The sequence below is a fragment of the Chelonia mydas genome, chromosome 5 (genome assembly GCF_015237465.2).
Source record: "Chelonia mydas isolate rCheMyd1 chromosome 5, rCheMyd1.pri.v2, whole genome shotgun sequence".
Lineage (NCBI taxonomy): Eukaryota > Metazoa > Chordata > Testudines > Cheloniidae > Chelonia > Chelonia mydas.
In genome coordinates, this window is record NC_051245.2 from 59,278,473 (window position 1) to 59,303,763 (window position 25,291).

The 25,291-nt window shown below is 36.8% G+C and overlaps 1 protein-coding gene across 7 annotated transcripts in view; it reads right to left on the reverse strand.

Annotated features, from left to right (window-relative positions):
- MCTP1 (multiple C2 and transmembrane domain containing 1) overlaps positions 1-25,291 on the reverse strand; it is a 449,620-nt gene that overhangs the window by 53,728 nt on the left and 370,601 nt on the right. For 6 of the 7 annotated variants that reach the window (XR_006290946.1, XM_043546884.1, XM_043546885.1 and 3 more), the window contains 2 exons: positions 24,664-24,783; positions 10,829-10,882 (listed from right to left, as the gene is read on the reverse strand). Coding sequence is in view for 6 of the 7 variants with exons in the window: in XM_043546884.1 (XP_043402819.1) it covers positions 10,829-10,882; positions 24,664-24,783 (174 nt within the window). In the remaining variant the exon portion in view is untranslated. Of the gene's footprint in view, positions 1-7,338; positions 8,631-10,828; positions 10,883-24,663; positions 24,784-25,291 lie in introns of those variants that run through there. The other variant, XM_043546887.1, reaches the window with a different exon arrangement.

The window sequence follows — 25,291 nt, forward strand, 5'->3', positions numbered from 1 at the left end:
GGACTGCAGGATTTGGCCCTCAGTGCCTGTAGAGGCAGAGGGAGAGAGAGAGAGAACAAGAAACTATGCTTATTTCAGTCTTCTGAAGTAGTAAACATGTATTGGATGGGGGGAAAAAAATCAGAATTCAGAACCCCTCCAGGGTTCAAAAACTACTGTTTCATGCTTAAGAAGAGTTACAATGATCTGATGTGGTTACACAGAACATACATCAGACTTTGTTCCAAAGTCTAAGGAAAGTCCTAGACAATCAGGTCAATCTGATTACCATTTTTACTGTCCCCTACATTTTAATCATGGCATGATTTTAGTAACCAAAATTTCATAAATCACTAATATTAGAGATTAAGGGCTAGATCCTTGGCTACAGCCAAGATACACTCAAGTCAGCTGAAGCTGGCCAGATAGAAGGAGGTCTGGCCATAGTTTAAGTTACTGACTGAGGTCAAGAAGAAATTGATTGGACAGTTCTAAAGGTTGTCCTTAAGCTCAGAGGATGATAGGACAACTGCTCCAACATGCCATCCTGGCCTTTAGGAGCCAAAGATTTTAAGAGCTTGGGGTTTCTGCTGGTCTCAGTTAGGGAGGCGAGACACAGAATCCTGCAAGATGATGTCTTCTGAAAAATGGATTTACAAATAATTAATTTACCCATTTTAGTTCTGAAGATATAAAAAATTAAGAATTAGTAGTAGTAGTATTTGCCTGAGACTGTGCATGTCCATAATGGTCTATTGAGTAAATTCCTAATTAGGGCCTTTCAAAAAGCATTTAAAACCTTCTTGAAAACGATAGTTTTTACTGAGGTATTGCAGTACCTCTCCGTAGTTCACAGATTATTGATCAGCAAGTCCATCAGGGTCTATCATCTCAATGCAGCTGCCACTTGTACAATCTGAGTCTATGTTCTAAAAATCCTTATGAAATGTCATTGGGGGAAAAGCCTCACTTCAGAACAGTTATAGGAAATAATTCCATATTTATGGACTAAACCTGCAAAATTCAGAACAATATAAAAGTTTTCAAGATAGGAAAACATACTTTGTTCTAAAACAAATACATTTCTTTTCTTCCCCTCCTCCTTCTTCTATAAATTAAAAACAGTGGAACAAGTATTTTCAAAATTTTATTTAAAGGAACTTAATTTTTGAGCTAAGATCCTATGTGCTATATTTCAGTCCAGGGCAAATTTTCATAGCTGAGTTATTAGACTTAGAAAACTCTTGTTTTTACTGGAAGTGAAAACCCAATAAAGCTATTACTATGCAAACCACACCACTATCAAAATGCATGGGTGTATGTTAAACTTGGGAAAATAACTGACTGAGCTATTTCCCTATCGCTTCATATGCTGTATGTTAATCTAAAGTATACCAATGTGATTTGTTTACCAAGAAGGGACAGCACAACAGTGCTGGAACTCCACAGAATCAACTCCACGACATTTTTATGTCAATATATATGTTAGACTATCCCAAAAATTTAAATACAGCCACAAACCAGAAGAGGAAGTGTCCCCTGGGACTGCCATCTCTCTTCTCATACGGTTACCATTATTTAAAGTTTTAATCAAGAAATATTTCAAGGTCAACAAAGAACATGCCTGCACTTAATTTCGAGTGACATCTAATGTGGTGCACTAAAGGTGTAACAGAATACATGTGGTAGTCACATATAGCAAAGTTAAAAGGGTTAGAACATTCATAAGACATCCTAAGTCTAAAACACTTAAAAAGCATATTTGCTGAACAGCTCGTGTTAAATTATTTTAATTGGTTGCAAGAAGGCTTCAATATTCTGATGCAGTTTTGACTTTTTCAGATTATTAAAGAAAAAAATGAATCATTTTTAGATAGAGTAACATCAGCTTCCAAGTAGACTTTTTCTCATAACTTCATGTTATTTAGAGGCCATGAAATAGCTGTTAAGAGTTACTTTTATATAAACGGATTATGTAAATTGTTTTTTCAAACTCATTAGCCTTTAGAACAATAGTTCACTAATGTAAAATATTCCTCCCCCATCCCAGACTTTATTACCTAATGACTTGAACAAACTAAAAAAGAAAAGGGGGGAAATAAATATTTAAGCTTTGTTTCTTTAACAACCATTTTACGATGTTGTTTTTGAAAAGTATGAAAATAATCCAGTTGCATTCTTTAGCTTGATTACTTACAAATAACTTATCTGTAAATCAAGTAAATCTGTCAGTTGTGTAAGTTCAATTTTCCATGTGCTATCTAGAGATAAGCAGGTCTGTAATATTAGATTTCCACTGACATAATTGTGCATGAATTCTGATCTGATTTGTTATTACATGGTGCAAAAGGTGACACATTTTCTCTAATATAGCCCATTCAAAAAGGAAAGAAATTGCCAATGTATGAAATCTGAGGCGTCTGATTCAAAGACTTTGAGGTCAACTCAATGGAAAAGTAACTTGTTCGACTACCCCAGGCACTAAAAGCTGTGACAAGCAAACCTAATACCCATGGTAGTTACTCAGTTAGACAATCAATAAAAACATTACATTATCAGACTGCTGCAGCTGTATGTTAGCCTATCATATTACCTTGTCTGTTCCCAAAATGCTCAAACATGCATTTACTGATCGTTCAGATAACAGATACCACCCCAATGCCTGTGTTGCACCTAGTATTTAATAAGAGAGTGCTGTAAGGAAATTAGTGAGCATTTATATGTTCTTCCATGTACTGTAACATGATGAATTCTAATGTTAAAGTTATATAAATGTAGGTGTATATATAGGTAGATCAGGGAAATGGATATCTGTTGTGCACAACTATGGCACCATTATTCTTTAAAGAATTTAGCCTTCAGTTTCATTGGTTTTGACTGTGAATACTGGGAAACTAGGATGTTAAAAATGTTTTGTGCGTCTCAGATGTTAAATGGCCCCAAAATGACAAACAGAAAATCCATAAAAAATTAGCAATTAAGAACCATATCATCCCCTTTGCCACTGGAGACTGGGCTCCATGGAGTAGGAGAGGGATGGGCCTGGGATTTGGCTGTTCTTGGCAGCACTGTACCCCCTGCAACTCTGCGCTTTAACATGCTTCTCCCCTCCCTTATGTGGAATATACACACCTGGGGGTGAAAGCTGGTTATGTGGGGCAGTGGCTATTGAAACCAACCCTGGAAACATGGCTTCTGAAGAAGGCACAAGGTCTCCAGAATCACAAGTGATGGGTCTGTAGAGGCTGTAGCTTCTGCTGAGGTGGCTGCAGCAAACCACACCTCCTCCTTTGTGAGGAAAAAACTATAAATGCAGTCTCATGCAGTTTCCTAGGCACTGCACTCTGAAGGGGATGATAGGGCTCCTACAGGTACATATATACCCATGCAATGAAAAGGAAGTAGTCTAGAGCTGATTATATGTACTATTTATTTAGGAACTCCATTCACGACAAATTTGCCTCTCTGCCTGCTAACCCATGAAGCTCAGCAGCTCCTGAGGCTGCTCTCTATTGCAGGGAGTTCTGTCCTCATGGAGACAACTGTACAATGCTAAATTTGTCTTTCCAAACCACATTAGTCTCTAGGTCATTTTTCACTTATGTTATTTTGTTTTATTTTGTCAGGATTGTATCTTGTTTAGCTGATCTATCCAACTATTTCTTTGCATGTAAAACAGCTAGTAACAGCTATTAGCATTAAGTAAAAAAATAAATAATTTTATCCTGATACTGCAGAGTCCAAACAGCATATAAAACATATACAAATTGTTAGCACAAAATGCAATTTGCACAATATTTGTTCACATTCTCATATATCTTATTAATGGTTGTTGCTTAAAACACAGCAACATTTGATCAGCTATGCTACCAAGTTTTGTAGTTAGGATTGCAGCTTTTTGTTACATGCCTCTCAGTGAAAGAAAGGTACATCACAGATTCACAAGCCAGATTTTAACTTATGATATGCCATAACCCTTACTGGCATGCCTCACCTGAAAAACTGGAGCGTGACATGCCTTCCATTTCACAGAGAACCATGCTGTTGGGATATGCCAGAATCTGATCCATTCCATGTGAGTTGCACGCTTCTCTCCCACTTATCTTAATACTGTGTCCATAAAGCACTCACCCCTAGGCTAGCATGTCTCACCCCTGGTTAGAAAGTTCAAAAGGACCTGTGGTGGGTTGCACTAATTTCTTTGAGTGCCTCCTGGTATCTGGGCATGGTGCTACCATTTTCTTCACTCCGTGGGTCTTCTGTGGCTCGGCCCTGTGGCTGAGTCACACAGGCCAAACCCCTTCCCAGGTACAACAAACTCAATTAGAAAACGTTCCATTCCCTTCAGGATCAATTATAACTAAAATGGTCTGGGCTCAATTGCCTTTCCACAATTAACTCAGTAGGGGTCTTCCTGCATGCCCTTGGTTGTGGCCAGAAACAGGGCCTGGCTTGGTTCCTTTGGCTGTGGCCTAGGTCTCATCTTTCCTTATGCCATTGGCTCCAGCCAGGAACTCTCTTGCTAAGCAGCAAGCAGCTCCTTTTATTTCGGTCTGCTGGGCCTTGATTGGCTGTTCCTGGTTCCCAGCCCTTCTACCTGCTTGAGGACCAGATTTCAATGGTTTCCAAAATGGCTGTTCCCAGAATGCCTATCTAGAGAAGCCTGGAGGTCTACTACTCACTGCTCTTTTCTTCTCAGTGAAATATTTCTTGGGGCTGGGTGCAGCAGGTCAGTGGGCCTCCCACCCCAAAGAGCTGGTACACACCCCCATCATAGTCCCCCAAAATTGTGCCTCAGTTTTATAATGTCTCTGATTTGTCATAGAATTAGATAAAAGGTTATTTTATGCTCTGGGCCTGTATTTGAAAATCACTTTTTTCTGGGTGCTCAGCTCAGAAGATTCCATCCAAGTTGGATATATCAGGCTGAATCCACCACTGTGCCCAATAAGCTCTGGGAAAGGCTAAGGTGGGGAACCATAAAAGAGCTTAAGTAGAGATTTAGATGTCTGTCTAACTTTATGTCAAAAATGTTCAAACTTTGGTGTTTGTGTGACTTGCCTGCAGCTACACAGGTGGTATGCGGCACAATCTGGAATAGAACCCAGATCTCCAGGCTCTTATTCCTGTGCTTCAACCTATAGACAGTCTCAAAAGTTTCTATGAGAGTCAGAAATGGCTCTTCCCATTGGTTTCTAAAATGCCATAATGAATGAATGTCCTCTTTATAATTTAGGAGTCAAACAATTATTAGGCCTACATTCACATTAAGGTCCCAAGGACGAGGCAAATAAATATTTCCCTTTTCTTGAGTCACAAAAGGGGTACTAGAGAAATATCATTTATACCCCTTTCCCTGAGTAGTTAGTTAAAAAATAAATCCTTCCCTAGACAAAAAGGAATTTAAATCTGCTTAGTTACCATCGGAAATAATATTAAAAAATAAAAAATTTGCAGGGGTAAAATTATGTCACATTTTGTAACAGCTAACATAATTTAGAGATGGTCTTCATTTGATGTAATAGCTTATTGAATTATACTTGGATTACTTAATAAATGAAGAATATTACCCATATTGTATTAGTCACAGGTGAAAAAAACTACATATATGGATGAGTGTAATCCATTCAATAGTTTATTTACCCAAAGTCCCCCAGAGACTATCACACATGCACATGATATCTCTGAATGTTAAACTTTGCATATGGATCCGAGTTATCCATACGTAGTCAGCAGGCCACCTTCTGATCCCAATTCTACTGGTGTAACTCCAGAGTCACCCCAATGACTTCAACAGAGTTACTCCAGGATTATACCGGTATAACTGAGATCAGAATTTGGCTCCTTAGTGACTAACTATCTGAGGCGGCTTTTCTCAGTTGTTGTTCCCACAAAGAACATATTGTGTTCGTGAAATATGTCCCAGATTCACTAATACCGGAGGGGGCACCAATACCAGACAGAAGCATGGGTGAGATTTGCCTTTTTGGGAAGTGCTCATGCAAAGCTCCACATGCCTCGCGGTAGTTCTGGGGACCAGGGAGAGAAAGGACACATGGAGTGGGGTGCCAGGGAGGCAAGCTCCAGGACTGTGGTTCAATGTGGATGCAGTGGCCACAAAACTCCTGCATAGGGGCTGGGGAAGGACATCAGCTGCTATTTCAGCCTATAGGCTGAAGCAGCAGAGGCAAAGGGACCCTGTTTTTGCCATCATCCCTTCCCCTATGTAGGCAAAACTATATAAAGCCCATTTACTTGCCCAATTTATGGCGATTTTTTAAATATCACCCTAAATGAATAATTGGCATACAGCGAGAAAAAGTTTCACTTTTATTCTAGCCACATACTTATTTCAGATTATTCGATCACATATATTAAATAAGTGTATGTGTCCTAATTAACTTTTCAGAGGACAGCAATAGCCTATACAGCTACAATTTTGGTTAAAGGCTCAAATGCATATATTGTTTCTTGTTTAGGTGGTATACATGTACAGAATCTAAGATCAGAATGAAACCATAAGTGTGTCTGAAGATTTTTCCATTCAATTTTTTTTTAAATCCGCTTTCCATCTCCTTCCCTTTTTTTTTAACCTGTTTTCCTACAGAGCATTTATTTTATAGAAAGTAACTGCCATTTTGACAATTAGAATCTTTTTCTTTTATATCATATCAGTTATCCCGCCCCAATCTGCTTCTGAGGCAGGTTACAAACATGTTTGGGCTTGAAAACAAAGTTGGTATCTCCAGGCAGCTATGATTAAAAGCTTAAAAATATATTTTAACCCAACTATGTTTCATTATAATAGCATCAAGTTATCTTCATACATGATAACATTGACTTAGAACTACAGAGATTTTTCCAAACGAAGTACAAATGGTTAGAGAAAGAAGCTGAAGGTGCAAATGACCTGATTTTAATAAAGCCTTTTAACTAATATAGTTAAAATCCAGAGTTCACATGTTTTTTCCTCTTACAAATCTGAACTATTACTGCTATTTGGGGGTGTGAGCTACAAAGTGCTCAGTGCCTCCTGCAAAACGCTGAGCTAGATGCACATCACCTCAGCCATCAGTCCCTGTGACTGCCTGGACCTTGTTAAAAGCATAAGAAGCTATATGAAAAGCATGCCTAAAAACTTCTTAAGGCACAGAAAGAAATCTTCATTACTTAGATGACTAGATTATGCATGTTAACCATTATATTATTACTACATAACACTGTAAGAAGCCATTTTATGGTTTGTTGATAACTTGACTCCAAGTAATTTAACTAACCCTTATTTGCTAAGATACTGTATTAACCACCGAGTCAGAGTTTGGAACAGGGTAAAAAAAAATCAGATCAAACTGTAAATTTGTAGTTGGCACAGGTTTATTGAAAAGTACAGAACATATGGAACGCAGAATGTAGTGTTATCTTTTTGAAACATGAGTATTAAATTTATGACAAACGTCTGAACCAAACAGCAAACTGCAACAGCATTTCAGTTCTTAAAAGCATATTAGTAAGTAATACTATTAAGAAAGCAGTGTCCCACTGTTGAACAGTAGATTGTAACTGATATAACGGTAAGCATACTTGCCATTTTTAAGTATTAATCATATTTCAATTGAAAAGAAATGTTAATGTCATCCAGTTAAAAGAGCGTTAGGCATCACACGACCTTAAATTTTTAATCTTGCCTGTCTGATTATTTGCACTGCAAGGTGAAATAAAAATGTAAAATGGTAAATCTGGAAAAAGACCAAAATAAGGTTTGAGGAAACAAGCAACAACCTAATTACAACTCTACCTTTGCCAACCTTAAATAAAATCCACACAGGTACTAAAGGTCATTATTAATAAAAAGATTTTACGAACTATTATTTTAGCTAATTATAAACATTTGGATAGTTATCAGTCTCAATTTATCACTTGTGTGATTCTGCAATTTATATAGGGATGTCAAAAACAGCACTCCACCACACATCCAATAACCTATTTTAGTGTGTGCCCACACGGACCTCATCAAGTAGCCAATGAGTTGCCCTTTCATTGTGAGTAAGTGACTAATATCTATACTGGCTCTAAAGAAAGACACTTTTCATAATCGCACAACAATCTGCTAAATGAAAACATATGGATAGGCTTAGGCAAAGCCTGCCAGGGGTCTTTATTGAATGGAAAACAGGTGCTTTATTTTTGTGCCATGTAATACCCCATTTACCCCCAAGTCCAAAGGTTACAGGACTAATAGCTGCCTTGTGGTAATCAGGGAAAGCAAAGACAGTGGCCATGGTTAAACATCTGGGACATATTTTACATACTTGCAACATATGCTTCAGGTTCAATTAAAGTGAGGCTTTGGCACATTTATTAATCTTTTTACTTTTATCCTATAAGAGGACCCATTGACCTGACTCTACTATTATACCATATGAGAAAACAGAAGTAATGACAGCTGGAGGTCAATACCTGCCAGTACTGCAAAATGTGCATTTGTTTTCTCACCAAATTTCATTATGCACAAAAAACTTTAAGATTAGGAATCTATGAATTTAAAAAAGGAGTATAACACTGTGCTCCTTCAATTCAGACACACCAATATTAAAAATCTTCATCATCATCTTCATCTGCAAACAGTACATGATACAACTTAAAGGAGGAAACTGGCAAAAAAAAAGAAGCTTTGTTATCTGTTTTATAGTTTAGTGTCTGAAATAAAATGTCCATTCTAAGAATAACTATGTACACTGTACAGTACAAGCATTTTTTAAAATAAAAAATGTGTCATTTTCTTTTCCGTTCAAGTTGTGATTTTCATGATAGCATATTGAATTACAAGAGCTCAAATAAAACTTACATATTAATGAAACAAGACTTTGAATTTATAGAAATCAACCCACATGCCTTTCATATAAGAAACACACTGCTCTTAGGTATTAAATAAAGACTACCACTGAATTCACACAGTAATTTAAGCACTCACCTTCAGTCAACATTGGTAACTATATCTTTAAGTGTGTTAGAACTCTGGTGTCAGTTTCAGACAGCTAAAACACTAGATTACAATTGATACAGCTCCACAGATTTTGTGTTATTTCTAACCTGGTATGTTCTGTTTGGCCTCTACTTTAGCTAGACTGCAAAAGGCTTTTTAAAAAGGGCTATTGCTTGTTTAATAACTCAACCGCCCCTCCCCGCCCCTCAACTAAATGGTAAATAGACTAACTACAATTATTAAATTACTGTACTTTGTGAACCGATCAGAGTTATTAACATTGCCAGGAATATGTATACTGTACTACTGAGATGAAGCTCTTATAGTTGCTTTAATAAGCAAGCAACAAGCAGGGGGAAATGGCCATAAATGGATGGCAGATCAGTGTTTATCAGAAGAGAAGTGGTGATTCAGAGCTTGCATGTTGAGTTAAAATACAAGCTCTCTACACCTACATGATTGACCTTTGCAATAAATCATGTATTTTATTGCCAGAAATGTATGCTCATATCATTTAGTGCTAAAAACTAGCACATACATGTTTTGTAAAAAGGAGATTGTTATTACAATGTTTGATTATTCCAAAATGATGTAGCTAATGATTTAAATGATGTACAGAAGAATTTCACATATCTTTCTGTCAATTCTAAAATGTTTGAACTAGCAATAGAATAAGGGAAACACTCTTTTTTTTAATCCTCTCTCAAATCTTGGGTTAGCTAACAGAAAAATAATCATTCAGGGGATTAACTAATCACAGTGAATTTTCTGACATTTCAAATACTTGCTGCCAGCATATGAATTCTTACAGTGGTATATAACTGTACATCTCTACTAGAAACAAAGGTCAAGGGCATAAATTAAGATACACTGTTTTTCTCCTCTCTTCAAAAAAAAAAAAAAAAGAATTCATTGCTTTACTACAACAGAACTAGGGAGAACATTTATGAAGGTCAAAATTGTCTGTATTTAATTCAAAACAGTTTTAAAATAATCTGTATTTTTTCTCTTTCATGTCTGTGGGATTTGCATACCAAAAAATGAGACAACAACAAGGCTGTTTTCACTGCACTTGTCTCTCCATCAAAGCTGTCCTGCCAACACTAGCCATGGCTTCAGTGGTGCAAGGTCATTCTAATTTCCTCCCTCTGGTTTTTCCGCCTCCCCAGGGGACAACCAATCCAAGCAATCCCATAGCTTGGCTCAATAAGATGTGGAAACGAGCTGTTATTTACTGTGGTTGCAATCCTCAACCCAACCAGCAGCCAGAAATTGAACCACATATTCTCAAAAGCTGAAAGATCCACAAAAGTCTCCTAGCTTGCTGGGCCACAATGCCAGCTCCAAATCAAGTAGACGTCTATGAGAATTGTGATTATTTAAATGTCATACAGAGTGCAGAACATATCAGCCATTCCTCTACCAAGTAATTCACTGAAAATTATAGGTGGCAATATCCCATTTTCAACCCGTGTGGAGTTACTATTTTTACACCATTTTTTCCCCTAAAGTACAGCCCTATTTGTAATACCCAAGACAGGACAAATGTTTGTCCTTCAGAAACAGTTGTCACTGCAGTTATCTTCACAAGAGCTATCAAGTTCCAGACAAGCTGAATTATTTTTGTTCCTGGCAGAAAAATATTTGACCCAGCTCTGGACAAAAAAAAAAAAAAAAAAAAAAAAAGAGGATTTATAGTCCTCTATCCCTTCCTACAACATACAGTAGCATTGTTAGGATGATAAACAGCTCTGTCCAATTTTCTGGACTAAAACACTTCAACTCCTTTTTTAACTGTCTGTAAAAACAGTGTCATGTCTAAATTCTTCCATCCCAAGGTACCCAAGTGCTAGGAAAGATAATTACCTTGTCATCTCTGTCATCCTCTTCTTCCTCGTCCTCTAGCATGTCCTCCACTACCTACAGACAGAAACAGTAGTAGTTGTCATGATTTAAAAAGGAAGAGTTTTGTTCTGTCAATAGTAAACCTTTTGTAGATGAAAACTTTATTAACATTTGAAATAAATGCACAGCAGGAAAATGTACAACTAGAAAAACATTGGATCTAGAGATTCCAATTTAAGAAAGTGTTGTAACTTTAATTGACCTACATCAGGGAATAAGACACTGAAAACCTCTACCTTTATAAAATGCTGTCTTGACAATTTAAGTATTTAAAAGGTAATTCAAAATTCACTCCAGTATATTTTTAACTAAGGAATCCTTTTTATCAGCTCTAGTGGTGGCTTTGAAATACGGTACAAGTGCTTACTTTGGATTTACAGCTAACCTGAGAAACATACAGCATTTTGAACTTAATTTACATTGTTCATCAGGAAGGTTAGGAAGCTTTCAACCCCAAGAATAAATTCATGCTAGCTTGCTTCTTTATGGCAATAGCCCACAGCAGTGACCCAGGGTGCATGCCGTATCATCATCAGCATAGCGTTTCCTAATAGTGATTTTGTACTATTAATATATCTAATATACTGCACATGCATCTCTTTCATTATGTGTAACTGTACCACGTGTCCATTTAAATAGATAGTAGACAGGTAGATTGATATGTGAGAGAAAGAGAGAATACCTACCACTTAAGGTTTTATGTGTGCAAGGCACTATACTCACATTAATAATTAATCTTCATTGTATGGTTGTGAGATAAGTAATTATTATACCCATTTTACACACCAAGAGAGGGAGTGACTTTCCCGAGGCACTTGGAGAGTTAATGGCAGAACCAGACTTAGAACTCAAATTCCTGCCTAATAACCCCATGATCAAGCATTCAAACTGTGGGCCAAATTATCTGCTGATGTAAATGGAAATAGAGTTGAACCCCTTTATACCAATTAATAGAGATAATTTATCTCTATAGTTGTACATATACAAAAGTCAAGACAGAGCTGTAGATTCAAAAGGGGAAAATTCTTGTCTATTTTAGAGTGAGTTATAAATTAAAATCATAGCATACATCATTACAGAAGACAAAGTTAAACCATAATTCTATATTACAAAGTATAAATGACAAAAGAGGATGTCACATCAGAAACTTACTTAAGGAACATATTCGTTGCTATACAGGAGGACACAGACTCCCATCAACCCTAAAGAAAACTACATATGTTCGCTCGCCAGAGTTTCGGTTGCTACAGTATATTGAAGCAAGATTGCAATTTCGGCCTGTGGTACTGCAGAGGTGCAAAGCAGCCTCTAACACAGACTAAAAGCTAGCCCTTAATTTGTATGTCAAGTATATAAAGTATATTAAAACCAGGAAGTGATGTAAACTGTTGCCCAAGACATGAAATTTACAAGAGGATTCTATATTTTTTTGTCAATAAATTACCACTAAAAATAATAATTTAGAGACAAATAAGTAAGTTCCTGCCCTAAGAATTTAATAATGTAAAGACCAGATTGTGACCATATCCTGCGTGGGTATAGAAGGCGAAAAGAAGGGACAAGAAGCCTTCTACCCTTTCAGCTCCCCATGCAGGGGCAGAACAAAACTGAAATCTCACACATCTGCACACACTCTTGCAGTGAGTAAGCTGGCCATGAAAGGGAACACACTCTGCATGGGTGTAGCAGTGCGTGAGCTTCCCCTTTATATCAAGGATCTCTGCTAGCAAGCATGCCCAAAGGAGGCATAGTGCCTATTGGAGATTCCAACTGCAGCCATACATAGCCACCCCACCCCCACTCAATGCCTTAAAGCACAAGAACGCTCTAAATTTATCACACGTGCCATTTTAAATAATATGTTTAGACTATTTCTTTTTGATTCTTAGTCCAAAGAGCCAACGATAATTGAGTGGATAAGCTATTTATGGCTTAGTGTGAACAGTGATCCTGCATTAGTGCAGGGGGTTGTGCTAGACAACCTACGCACTTCTTTCTTTTCCAGTTGTCTACAATATAAATACTAATGTATCTGCAAGATGTCCTATCCAGAGACCTAAAAGTACATTAGTCCGAGTTCTGAGACAGGCTATATTAAGTCCTTGACCAGTACCAAAACAAACACTACTAATCCAAAGGATAAGTGATTGATCCAGTGACTGATATCTTATGAACTGCCAGGGTAGAAATGAATGTTGTATGACACTGGACGGCTGAGATCCACAGCCTCCCCATGGTATGCGGTATTCATTTTTAGATATTGTAGATAACAAAAAAAATGGACCATTGACGCATATCATTCTGGCCTGATCTGAGTGACCACTATTTTGTGAAGCTCTGGACCTAGAAACAATGTTTTATGCCACTAGAAGCAGTAGGGAATCCAAGTTTTCAGATGATATAAAGTATTAAATTAACTCTAGTGGTTTGTGAGATATTACTAAAAAACAATAAATAAACTCACACAGTGCTTTCTAGCCATAGATCTCAAATCACTTAACAAAGGAAGGTAAGTATCATTATCCTGATAGGGAAACTGAGGCATAAAGAGGTCAAACAACTTACCCTAGGTCATACTACAAGTCCAGGTAGCTAGAGTATCGGGCCAGAAATGAAAGCGTGGGCACCGAGGGATTGCAGAAGCCCTATATTATATGTATGAAAATTTCATTTAAAATGTAAAGTTGTGATACAAGCTAACAAAAGTAAGGAAATTAACTTGCATTGTTGGGGAAAAGCCATCAAAAGCCCTACCCTGGGGGGAAAAAACAAACAAACAAACAAGCCGCTAAGGACAAAGTGTCAGCCTCAACTCTGAATTGTTAGCTATTTACTGGTTCTTACTGTAACTTTAAACATTATTTAATCTATGGAGGGATTTTTGTGGGGCTGGAGAGGTCCGCACTGTAACAGACAGATCTTTCAGCATTATCTCAAGTTACAGCCGCCTCCGTAGAGTTGCTCTATGGGCTACAGTCTTGCATACTGTGGCCCCTGCTCCTGGCACACCCCGTACACCAGGGCTTGAGAGAGAGTGTGCAAGAGGCAGTCTTTCTTCAGCTCCTGCACTAGGAGAATCCTCCTCTGGGCAGTTATGGGGCTTTTAGGGCCCCTTTACACTGTGGCTCTTTTACACAGCACAAAGGAGGTTGAGCTGGGGGTGAGAATCTCACTTTTCCTTTTTCAGTCATTGGTCTCGTAAGTTTAGCTTCTGTGGCTCACTATGAGGGCACTGACCACAGTGGCCCTGAACAGGCAGGTGTGAAGAACAGTCCCTTAGGAATGATGTGTGACCATTTCAGTTGCATCCCCCTATCCTCCTACATCCCCACCATGGGGCTTGGTGTGGAGGGCCGTGCCTGGGATCTCTATACGTAGGTGAATTTCACCCCTAAGAGCTAAATTCTGAAAAATGGAGCTAAGCCATTCCCCTGTTACACTTACTTTTTCCCTTAGGGATTAGCTACATGCAAAGCTCCACCGGTGTAACTAAAAATATGATATATATTCAGTTTAATTAAACCAGGACCCAGGGTTGCATGGAGACATTTAATTGAACTGTAAAGCTCTACAAATCAGGGTTTACAATGGAAATGCTGACACCACCTTAGCTGTCTCATTGCAAATAATGACACTCTGTTTAGATCACAAACAGTCTTATTCTAAATAAATAGGATAATATTTCACACCTGTACTGTGATTTTCATCCAAGGATCTAAAAGAGCACTACAAACATTAATAAACTAAGCCTCACAACACTGCTATGACCTATAGAGTATTATTATTTTAATAGTTGAGAAGTTTGACTTGCCCAAAGTCATACAAGAAGTCTGTGACAGCCAAAAATCGAACCCAGATCTCCAGTTCCCAACTCCTGTTGTTTAGCCAGAAGACTATTTCCTCTTCCCCCCGCCATGGTATTCCATCCTATTTTCTCATTCTGTGTTAGTCACATCATCAATTAAACTAAGCTTTAGGAGTGTCAGATTGTCTGGAAATGAAAAATGATTTAACTCAGTTATTGTATCAAAATAAAATGTAATAAAAGTACGGTACTTCCATCTCTGGCCAGCATATATTATTCTTTATGGCATATGAAACATTGACCCATGTTTTCACTCATCATGAAACTTTGAAAGAAGAGTTAGAAAAAAAAGTGCAGAGTGAAAGCACATCACTAGAATGATACAGTGAATCAGAAGAAATTCAGATCCTCAAGTTTAAGACTGGTTGCTACCCAAAATTGAAACAATGAAAACAGAATCCTTATAACCACGTGATATATAAAAAATCTGCAAGCTGAAGTCTTTTTTTAAAATAAACTTCAGAAAAACCTATTTACACAGACATGTAAAGCCAGGATTTATAAGATCATTACAGCAAATGCAAATTCAACAGATTCCAGCTTTTGAGTTTAACGCCATACCTAGGATCAAACCAAGAGTAAGAAAAAGGATTTTTTTCTTTGACTCTAGCTCGCTGCTTTTCAAATAAACCTTATATGTGCTACTTTGGTCTTCAGCAATACAATACAGTAATCCAGACATCTAACACAATATCATGCTTTTTCAATGAGAAAAATTATTAAAGGGAAACATTATATTAAGGGGAAAAACATATCGGTTAACAAAAATATCAGTTATTTTACAAAAAGTTTTAAGAAAAAAAATCTTAGATCAGCCCTAGAATACTCACTCTAAATTATGCTTTCCAATACCTTGCTTGAAATCAAGGTAGTATTAATCAAACAAAGGAAGGGCACTGGGGAAATCAGAAAGATCTAATGCAAGCAGTTAAAAGTGACATGACCTTCTGTAATGTCACTTGTCACAGCCTTATATGCCACACACTGGTAGAAGGTCTTGAAAGAACCTGATTCTTGGTACTGTTCCTTGAATGTAAGGCTAATACAGATGACATTTTAAAAAACACATGTAGACAGCCTCAAATATGGAATATTTGGCCAATATTATGGCCAAACAGTAAGCAGATGATATTAAAATGTTGCAAAACAAGCCCTTCCTGTACTAAATAGTTTTGAAAAGTAAATAGCGTACAGAAAAAACACACTATAATTTGTGTATGATAGGGGATCACTCTTGCCCCATTCCCCACGTAACAGAATTCTGTCGGCAAATGCTGCATAATTCACACTGTGTTGCTGTAGCACTTCTAACAGAAGCCACTTTATACAGTAAGTTATCTTAGTTACACTCAGAAATATATAGAAAAACCTTCACTACCCTCTTCATGCTTTGCAAGAGAAGAAAATTGGACTAGCATGTACTCTTAGAATTTAGTTTGCAATTAATTACTTTTTAGTTACTCCTCTTCTAGAGTTTAAAAAAATCTAACTCTTATTAATAATTCATTAAAAGATGGGATTTGGGAGTAGTGGGGACTGTTCAATGTAACATCTAATAGCAACATCAATAAAATAGTAGTACAGTCAGATTCTTGTTATTTAAATTTTTATTTATTTGTTATCTTAGGTCAGGATAAGAGTGAAGAATAACTCAATCCCAAAGATCCTTAAAAATATCTACTGAAATTAAAAATTTCCACACAAAGGAAGTATATTAACTGTGTATATAATGTTAACAAAATTGTCTCTTACTTTAGAACACTCCTGCAGTTTCTAGAAGAAAAGTTACTACATAATCACAGCAAACGCACAGTAATTAAGTACATTCATCTACCACCAACTTTTCTATAGCTATTCCAATGGAAACAACTGTGTGGTTAAAGGGGTATTTTGATACATTTCCAAGTGAGTAATACCACAGTACTCTTTTACTCTAATACTCAATGTAAGAGAATTCAAAATGAAGAAGAACCATAGTCATCCAGATGTGTTTAATGACTGAAATCTTACTATAATTTAAAGGCCAAATCCTGTGAAGTGCTCAGTAATTCCTAAAAAGGAGTAGGGAGGTGCCATGAACTGGTAGTTCAAGCGTTCAGCACTTCTCCTGAGTTGCTCAGCACCTCAATGGATTGGGCTTTAAAACAATAAATTGTTTCAAATGAAAAACATGTAATATTCTATTTAATTTTGTTAAAACGTCCAAATGCCTGCAGACACTAATATTTTGATATAACCTATCACAAATCAGGAGCCTGCTCCTGCTTCCATTGAACTAAAAGAAAATAGGATTGGGTCCCAAATGAACATTTCCACCCTAGAGTTGGTTAGCTGTATTCTTCAGCACAGTCTGGAGTTCATTTAGATCATTTTGTCTCCATGTAAACGAACTACAACATGTGTTGGTGTGTCAGTGGATTTACAACGCTTCTGTGTAAATGTAATATAAAATTATTGAATGTGTATGGATTGAGAAGGATTCCCAAAACTGCTCAGGCTATTTCAAGCATCTTCAAAGAACCTGAGGTCAATCTGAAAACTTTCATAGTCAATAAGCTTGTTATTACTGTGTTTATGTGGTCTTAGTCACAAAAGGACATCTGCTTTTCTCACAGGGCTGTTGAGGAGGAACTTTTCAAAAGACCTAGCTTAATTAAAATATCCATCTATTTTACATCATATTTATAAAGACAATAAAACTCACTAACAGATTTTAATTTAACAATGTAGTGTATCTGAAATACAACTGAACTTATGGTAGGTAGCTCCTGAGTTTGATTCACACAATTAAAGATTTGACCTTGAAGTATTTCATCTACAGGAGTCATCAAGATAACTGAACTACTAGATGTAATAATAATTAGTGTGATAAGCTTGCCAGTAAGGCTGAATATATTACAGTACAAAAGAGGAGACTAAAAAGAAAAGCATTAGTATTTTACTGCTAAAAGACTTCCTGATTTATACAGATACAATTATTTATTCTTACAGAATACATTTCCTTGGCTCATTCTGGGAAGTGCTCATGATGTAATTTAATCTGATTCTTAATAGGAAATGTGACTTTAATGTGGCTATCAGATGCCTTTTGATGCATGCCACAGATTACATACAATCCTGTAACATCAACAAAAGAATTTTTATTTGCAGTATAATAAGTTTCTCTGTAATATACTTTATTACACAATAACATGTAACTTTTTGCTTGATGTTAGCTTAATATGTACCCAATATTTACTTGTTAATGTGTTAAGACTAAACAATTTTCATATAAAAATATGGCATCAGTAGAAGAGTTTTTCAATGCATTTCTTTAAATATTTGGATCTCAATGCTTTCAGGAATTCTAGCTGATATTTACACAAAGCACTGTGAACAGAATACTAGGTTTTTGTTTGAAGTATGTCTCCATCTAAAGGCTTCAGAATGTACTATATATTTGTCTTGTAGACAAAATCTGATCTGTCTGGCTTTATGACATTTTTTAAACCAGTGAAGCAGAAAAAAATATTATAATTTGGCTAAATATAAATTGTTATATTGTTGTATAAATTATTTATTGGGTTACTACACAAACTTTTAAACAATAACATTTTAAAATATTTTGTCACTGAGGTGTTTAAATAAAACATTGACAATAAAGTAGTTTATTATATTTCTTGTCAATAGAATTAAAATGTAATTGTTTGTCTTAAATTTGATCATTAACTTTTCAGTTAGCGCTAGGATTCTAGGAGGACAAAACAGCACTCAGCTACATATACATATATACATACACCACAACATATATATTTGTTTAAATAACATTAAGTTTGTGAGTGGTGCCAAAAGTTGGGATACTTAAAGTTGGGGCAGCATTTTTGCCTGGTTACATATATGGAATTGTATATCCATATTATACATATGTCACTGTAACATTAGCCCAGCTGATTATGACAACTCTTTTTAGGTAATTATGTATTTGGAGAAACATGCTAATTTTGGAAAACAACTTGAAAATTACTGAGATCTAGTCTGAATTAACATCCATATGTTTAAAAATAACCTCATAAATGTGATTTTTTACTCCAACACTAAATTGTTCTTAGTTTAAAGAATATTGACCAAGACATTTTGGAGCTGCTACAGTATTATGTCAATCCAGTAGTTACATAAGTCTGGACAAAAATGGAAAAAAATCATTAAGAATTTTTGCCTAAAAAATGCCTATGCATTTTCCATACAATAATGTAAGGCTTAAGGGGGAAAAGGGTTTGCAAAATTTCACTTTAAAAATTACTGTTTTGAGGGAAAAAGGGTAAAAATCTTTCCAAAATGAACATTTTGGGGATTTGTTTCCCTTTCTGTAAGCAAAAGCAACTGAAAGTAAGCTAGGGTTGGAGAAGATTTTTTTAAAAGTGCTACTGGGCTGAGACCTTGTATGCCCTGTTAGTGAGTTTCTATGGCAGAGATACAATATAAAACCCTGAAGGCAGAGAATTATAATGGAAGCTTAGACAGCCTCCTTAACTATAGTGGCGTGAACAGCCAACTTCAATAATGCATTCCTTTTCATTGTAAAAGAGAAATGCGGCATAGCCAACCTAATGTTTTCTTTATGTAGGGTACTGTGTGATTGCTAAATTAGTGCATAATGTATTTGTAATATTTATAGTACCAACATTTAGTTAAATAACGTTTATGTAAGATTTATGTTGATTTTTTCATTTCTCATTTAATGGCAGATTATGAAGAGTCTGTTTCATAAAGATAATTCTCCATTTAAATTCATCAGGCCATTAAATATTAAAATTATGTTTCTGATGCAATCTAGAACAAATTTGTCCAGCTTCAGTGATTATTTGCATTCATAAAAATTAGGCTTGATTAATAAAATTTAAATGCTTGATTAAGCTGACATTTTCATGTTTCAGTTGTCATTTATTAAAAGGAGCCCCTGTTCCCTGGTCTGGTAAGATAGTTTACTTTTCTTCTTTACTATAGATGTAGTATTTAAGGAATGAACACTTAACTCCATAAAAAGAGGAATGGTTCTCAGCAGATTGCTGCCTTTGGTCTCTATGTTCTGACAGAGCCCAAAGTGAGTATACAGTTTATGACCAATCTATAAAGGCTTTTTTTAGCCAATCACTGTGAAGTTGAGAGTATAAGATGAGAACAGGTTGTATTTTTGTAGAAGTCAGCAACCAAGGAGAAGTTATAGAAGACTAATTTTGTGAGGTAACCTTTGTGCACTTTCCTGCACTGCTGAAAGAGTTTTGAATGCCATGTGTCTCAAGCAGAACCAATGTCAGGATTAGAGTTGAAGCCCATTTTACTGTATACAGGAGAACTAGAGCATCTTATAGTGAGATAGCAAGCTATTGTTTGGTGAATATGCTACACAACTGTTGCTGTGCAATCCTAAACAGTATTGTACAGTGAAAGCAACTGTGTATTTCCCTTACCTTTATGGGAAAACAAAACAAAAGATAGTTTATATGTATGTATTTATATGTGAACCTGAAGATTTTTATTCTTTGGCTACCACTACCATTTATGCTTTTTGAATAAAAGGCAGCTTTTCCTAATGAACTAATGAAATCTCAAGTGCTAATCCCAGAACTATCAGCAACTCTCTCTGATACCTGGGGCAAACAACATAACTCCAGTGTTTCTCCATCTATTAATAGGGACAATACTATTTATCATCTTCATAGGTTTGTTGTCAAAATTAAATTAGGTAATGTTTGTAATGCACAATGAAGATGAAAAACACTAGATATGTTGCCGGTTTGCCAATGCAGTAAAAATATCAGGTCTTTCCCTCTCTCTTTATTCTCCTTCAATAGACCAAGTGGTCAGTCATTGTGTCATGCTCTGCTACTCTGTACGTAGTATATGGAGGCTCAAAACAGATTAGAAGTGAAAAAGGAGATTTTATTCCAGTACAGTTTCACATAGAAAATTAAATCAGGCTGCATCTTGAAAAAAAACTTCCTTGCACCCACCCACCCACAACCCCCTGGAGGATGCTCACTATAGCCTTAGGGCTTCTAACAGTAAATTGCTGTTCTCACATTATTGCCACCAGGTGGCAATAAGCATAACAAAAATACTTACAACATTACACTTGACATGAACTACCTGAGCTGGTCCCATGTGCAGGCAGCACTTCCTATCAGTGAGTGACAGACAGGAAGTGCTGCTTTCAAAAATACAGATTCAGTGCAGCTGTCAAGGAGGGGTGGACAGCAGGGTAGAGAGTGTACCAGAAATAGATACCACTGTTAGAAAACCAGAGAGAGACTGGACCAAAGAGAAGAAATACTTTTGCCAGGTTATTTTTAAGTTGCAAAAGATTTTGGAATGGAAGCAGAATGAAAAGGAGCCCAGGTAGCAACATTAAAGGACGAATGATGTTGAATCCTGGGACAATATGAAACCGTGAGCCTTCATCTTGTGTGCGCATGCGTTTTCATAAAGATGTTCTAGGAGGAGAATTATTGATAAATTGAAGAGACATGATTTTAGTGGGAGAGATATCCAAGGGCATGCTTACTGACAGGAGAAAACGTGAGATTATGTGGTGTTTCTTTAAATAAAGCAAGAAAATAAGGAAGAGGCAGCTAGGAAGGCTTTCAGGCAGAATCTTTGCAGTGAAAGACAGAGAAAGAAAAGCACTAAGGATAATACTATTTTACTTATTCTACTAAAGTTCCTCATTCAACGTTAAAAGAAAGCGATCCTTTCTGTGATACTTTACAATTGTCATGACATGATGTAAAAAGTTTACTTAGTTTGGACCACATGTATTGCTGTGCTACCCTAGTCTCAGACCACAGCCTTAGCAAAAGGAAACAGTCACGTTTAAAAGAGACCTAAAGCTAATGAACAGAAGTCTACACCTTCCATTTTTATTAATTCAAGTGAATCAGCTAGACAAAATCCTCCCTAAAGCAGACGACCTGGAGAAATGGTGAAGCTCATGTGATTCATCTGCATCTAAACTTATTTAATATTTATTCTTCTTTATGCGGACCAAAATGGTGCAAAAATGTGAGTGTGGTGTTAAAGACTGCTTAACAATAGTTAAAACAGGATTGTTTAAAAAGTGGAAAGATTGTTTAGAAAGATGGGAGAACGTAATGTTTCCTTAAATCTGTGAAAGCTCTACAGTAATAGGGCTAACCTTAGCTGTGGGCCAAAAAGGTGGCTACCTACAGTGCTGAATATGTAGTGGTGCAATTGTGTGTATTCTTTTGGAAAAAAGTTCCTTGCTCCTTGGAGGCTCTGCAGCAGCCTCAGCCCACTACCCTGGATAAATGCAGGAGTCTGGCTGTCCTACTGGTGGGGTCCAAGAAGTGTTGCTACTGCTGTGGGTCCTTGACTCTGAGCAGGGGCAGTTCTTCCTCCCCCAGTCTCTCCCTTCCTGATACATTTTTGCTTCGGTCTCACTTGCTGTATGTTGGTGGCAGCTTCTGGAGTTAGAAGAAAATGTCAGAGTGATCATTGACATTGGGTAGGGCAGTGGTAAGTGCCACTATGGAGGACAAACCTAGCCAAAGCTGGTACAGGTGTTGGTGACACAGCCAGTGGAGGCCAATGGGGCAACCAGGAGGATGTCTGTCTGCTACATGGGCATAAACATGGGGCAGTAACTGTAGAGTATCTGGACAGCGGATGAGAAAAGATCTATGAAGAAAGTGGTCCTTTGGCCACTGAGTAACCAGTGACAGGTCCCCAGAGTAACAGTGCCTTCAGACAGGAGCCCATATAATGGGGAAGCAGTTCCAATTTTCCAGCAGGCTACTTCTCCTGCTGCCAACTTTACTCTGGGATCCTTTGTTGTCTTCGCTGCACACCCAGTCCCACCAGGATTACTTCTCTGCCCTGGGCTCCTGCACCTGCAGAAGTGTCCACTACTCCTGAAGTAAAATGGTCAATCTGCTTCCATGCAAGACTCAAGGAAAAAGCTGAAGCTCTGCCTCCCTTATCTTTCATCACAGGAAAGGAGGAGGGATGCGAGGAGTGTCATCATCTGGAGAACAAGGACAAAGGAGTACAACAAGGGCACTTTTGTGGGGATTAGTGGGAAAATTATTAAAGAAAACCTAAGAAAATCAGATCGAGTTGAGGGTGGGCGATAATGAATTAAAATTGGGCTGTGTTATGTAATTTTGCCAAGGACACCAAAACACCTAGCTCCAGCCCTGTCCACTGAAGAATTGAGAGAAAAGTTCCTTCTTCAGTGTTGGAACATAGCAACTCTGTGATACTTTACCACTGCCATGTGATAGAAAAATAATCAAACAAGGTGTTAGGGGAGGCAGAAGGTAGAGTTGGAGACAACTACAAGACAGGCAGTATTCTCAAGTGAGCCAGCAACGATAAAGATGTTGTGTATGCGTGCATGAAATGGAAGCAAGTCAGCATCCATTTATGATTGAACATATTAGCCTGCCTACCAGTGGCATTTTAGTTCACAGCAGGTTTGCAGTGTTTGGATATGCTAATCTGTGGGTCTTTTGAGCACAGTATCTGACCAGTATCATATGCCAAAGAATATACAGGAACTAGAATTTGACCTCCCAAACTCATTTTACTTTTGATCCAAGTCAGGATTTGCGTTTACAATTTATCAAAAGCCAGAATAAGTGGCAGGTTAACCTAGCTCACACACAAATGATCTGGGTGTGATTTGTGTTGTAACAAAATTCTTCAGATCTGACAAGAGAAGAAAGGATTATGTCACAACAGAATAAGCGCCAATGTGCTACAAAAGGGTTGGCACCTGTGCGGGCAGAGAAAATTATTCCTTTGCTGTAAAAATATTCTAAGGATGATGACTTAAGGTTGGTTCATCTCTCATATCCAGGTATCTACTCAGAAAATTATTTCATTGATCTGCAGCAGAGTACAGTCTCTTATACTTCAGATGGTTAGACAATTGAGATTGGTATGTAGTAGGGGTATTAAAAATCGCAAAGAACTCCCCAGTAGTTCTCCTTTCAAGGTTCCCAGTGTGTCTGATTATTTTTCATTCATATTAGACAAGTTTAAAGAACAGTTCTTTATTAATGAATTCATGTGCTGGGAGTTGAGTATTTAAAAACACTAATTAATAATAAATATACTTTGCTCTTACAATTTACAGAACCCTTAGCTTGACAATCTCAAAGCAATTTACAAAGGTGGGGGATATGTTTAGTTTACAGATAAGTACTAAGTGACTTGACTAAGGGCACACACAAAGTCATTGCGAGAGCCAGAAATAGAACCCAGATCTTCCGATTTCCAGGACATTCTCTATCCAATAAACCACATTGCTTCACTAATCAGTTATTTTTTTCATTGTGTAGTAATTTAGAAGACAGAAATATTCTTGATGCTTTGTGAAATTTCCATAGGATACCTGTTAGTGAACTCAGCTAAGACCATCATGTAAAGATTTGTGATGGACCTTGATAGCCATCTGACAAGTCTGCAGTTCTTAGTGAAAGAGAAGAATTTTGGCGGAGTCAGCACTGCTTTTAATTTCAGTAACTAAAAAAATGTTAGACTGTAGTTTTTATAAGCTTTCAACAGGGCTACACACACACACACACACACACACACACACACACAGAGTTTTCAAAAGATTTGTTTGTCCTTTCCTAACCAGTAAAATTACCAAACATACACACCAACTTTGAGGACAGAGCATGCTCTAATGCATTTTTAAAATTAGTTTCAACAAAAAGTAGAAATATTTATTGAACAGCTGGAAAAAAAGTTCAATCATGGCTAGGAAGAACTGTCCATCAAGCATCATAAACTGAAATATTTTTGAAAGGACGTTGTATTTAAGTAGAGAAATTCAGTTTCTGAAACAAACTCAGTTTTAAAATCTTGTCTTAGTATACGTTAAAAAAACAAGTACAAGTATGTGCTTAAAGAAGTAAGTACTTACTGTATCATGTTGCGTGTTATCTTTCCCTGATAGTATCAAGAAATAGTTCCATGCCAACAGTAACAACAAAGCAAGCGGAATCATGTAGAGCTCAAAGTTCCAAACCACAAAAAGAAAAAGCTAAAAGACAGAGAGATAAATGATTAAACTCTGAATTTATTCAAAGTAAGGAGCAGTACATTACACAAATCTAAACAAAACACCACCCTCTCTCTGAGCAGAGACCAGGAATGATTGGTTAATGTGGCTGAATGAGCAACTGAAACTGCAAGTTTGAAAGCTGCTACACCTCTGAAAATCAGCAGTGACATGACAAACTTGATAAAAAGCACCAAACTAAATATATACAAAAGAAAATATAAATCATTCCAAAAATGTGAAATCATTTGAACAAACAGCAATAACAATGTTTTACGTATCAGAAATACTTTAATAAAGATTTTGTTTAACTTAAAAAAAACAAAAAACAATCCCAGGGTTTATTAAGAGAGAGTCTTCTTGGGGCACAGCTTTCAGCTAAAAATACTAAAGAAAAGGTGAACAAGATGACACTTGTACATACATTTGTTGAGATTTTTCTCTTCTTGTAATAGACTTCCAGCTCTCACAACTAACATTTTAAAAACTC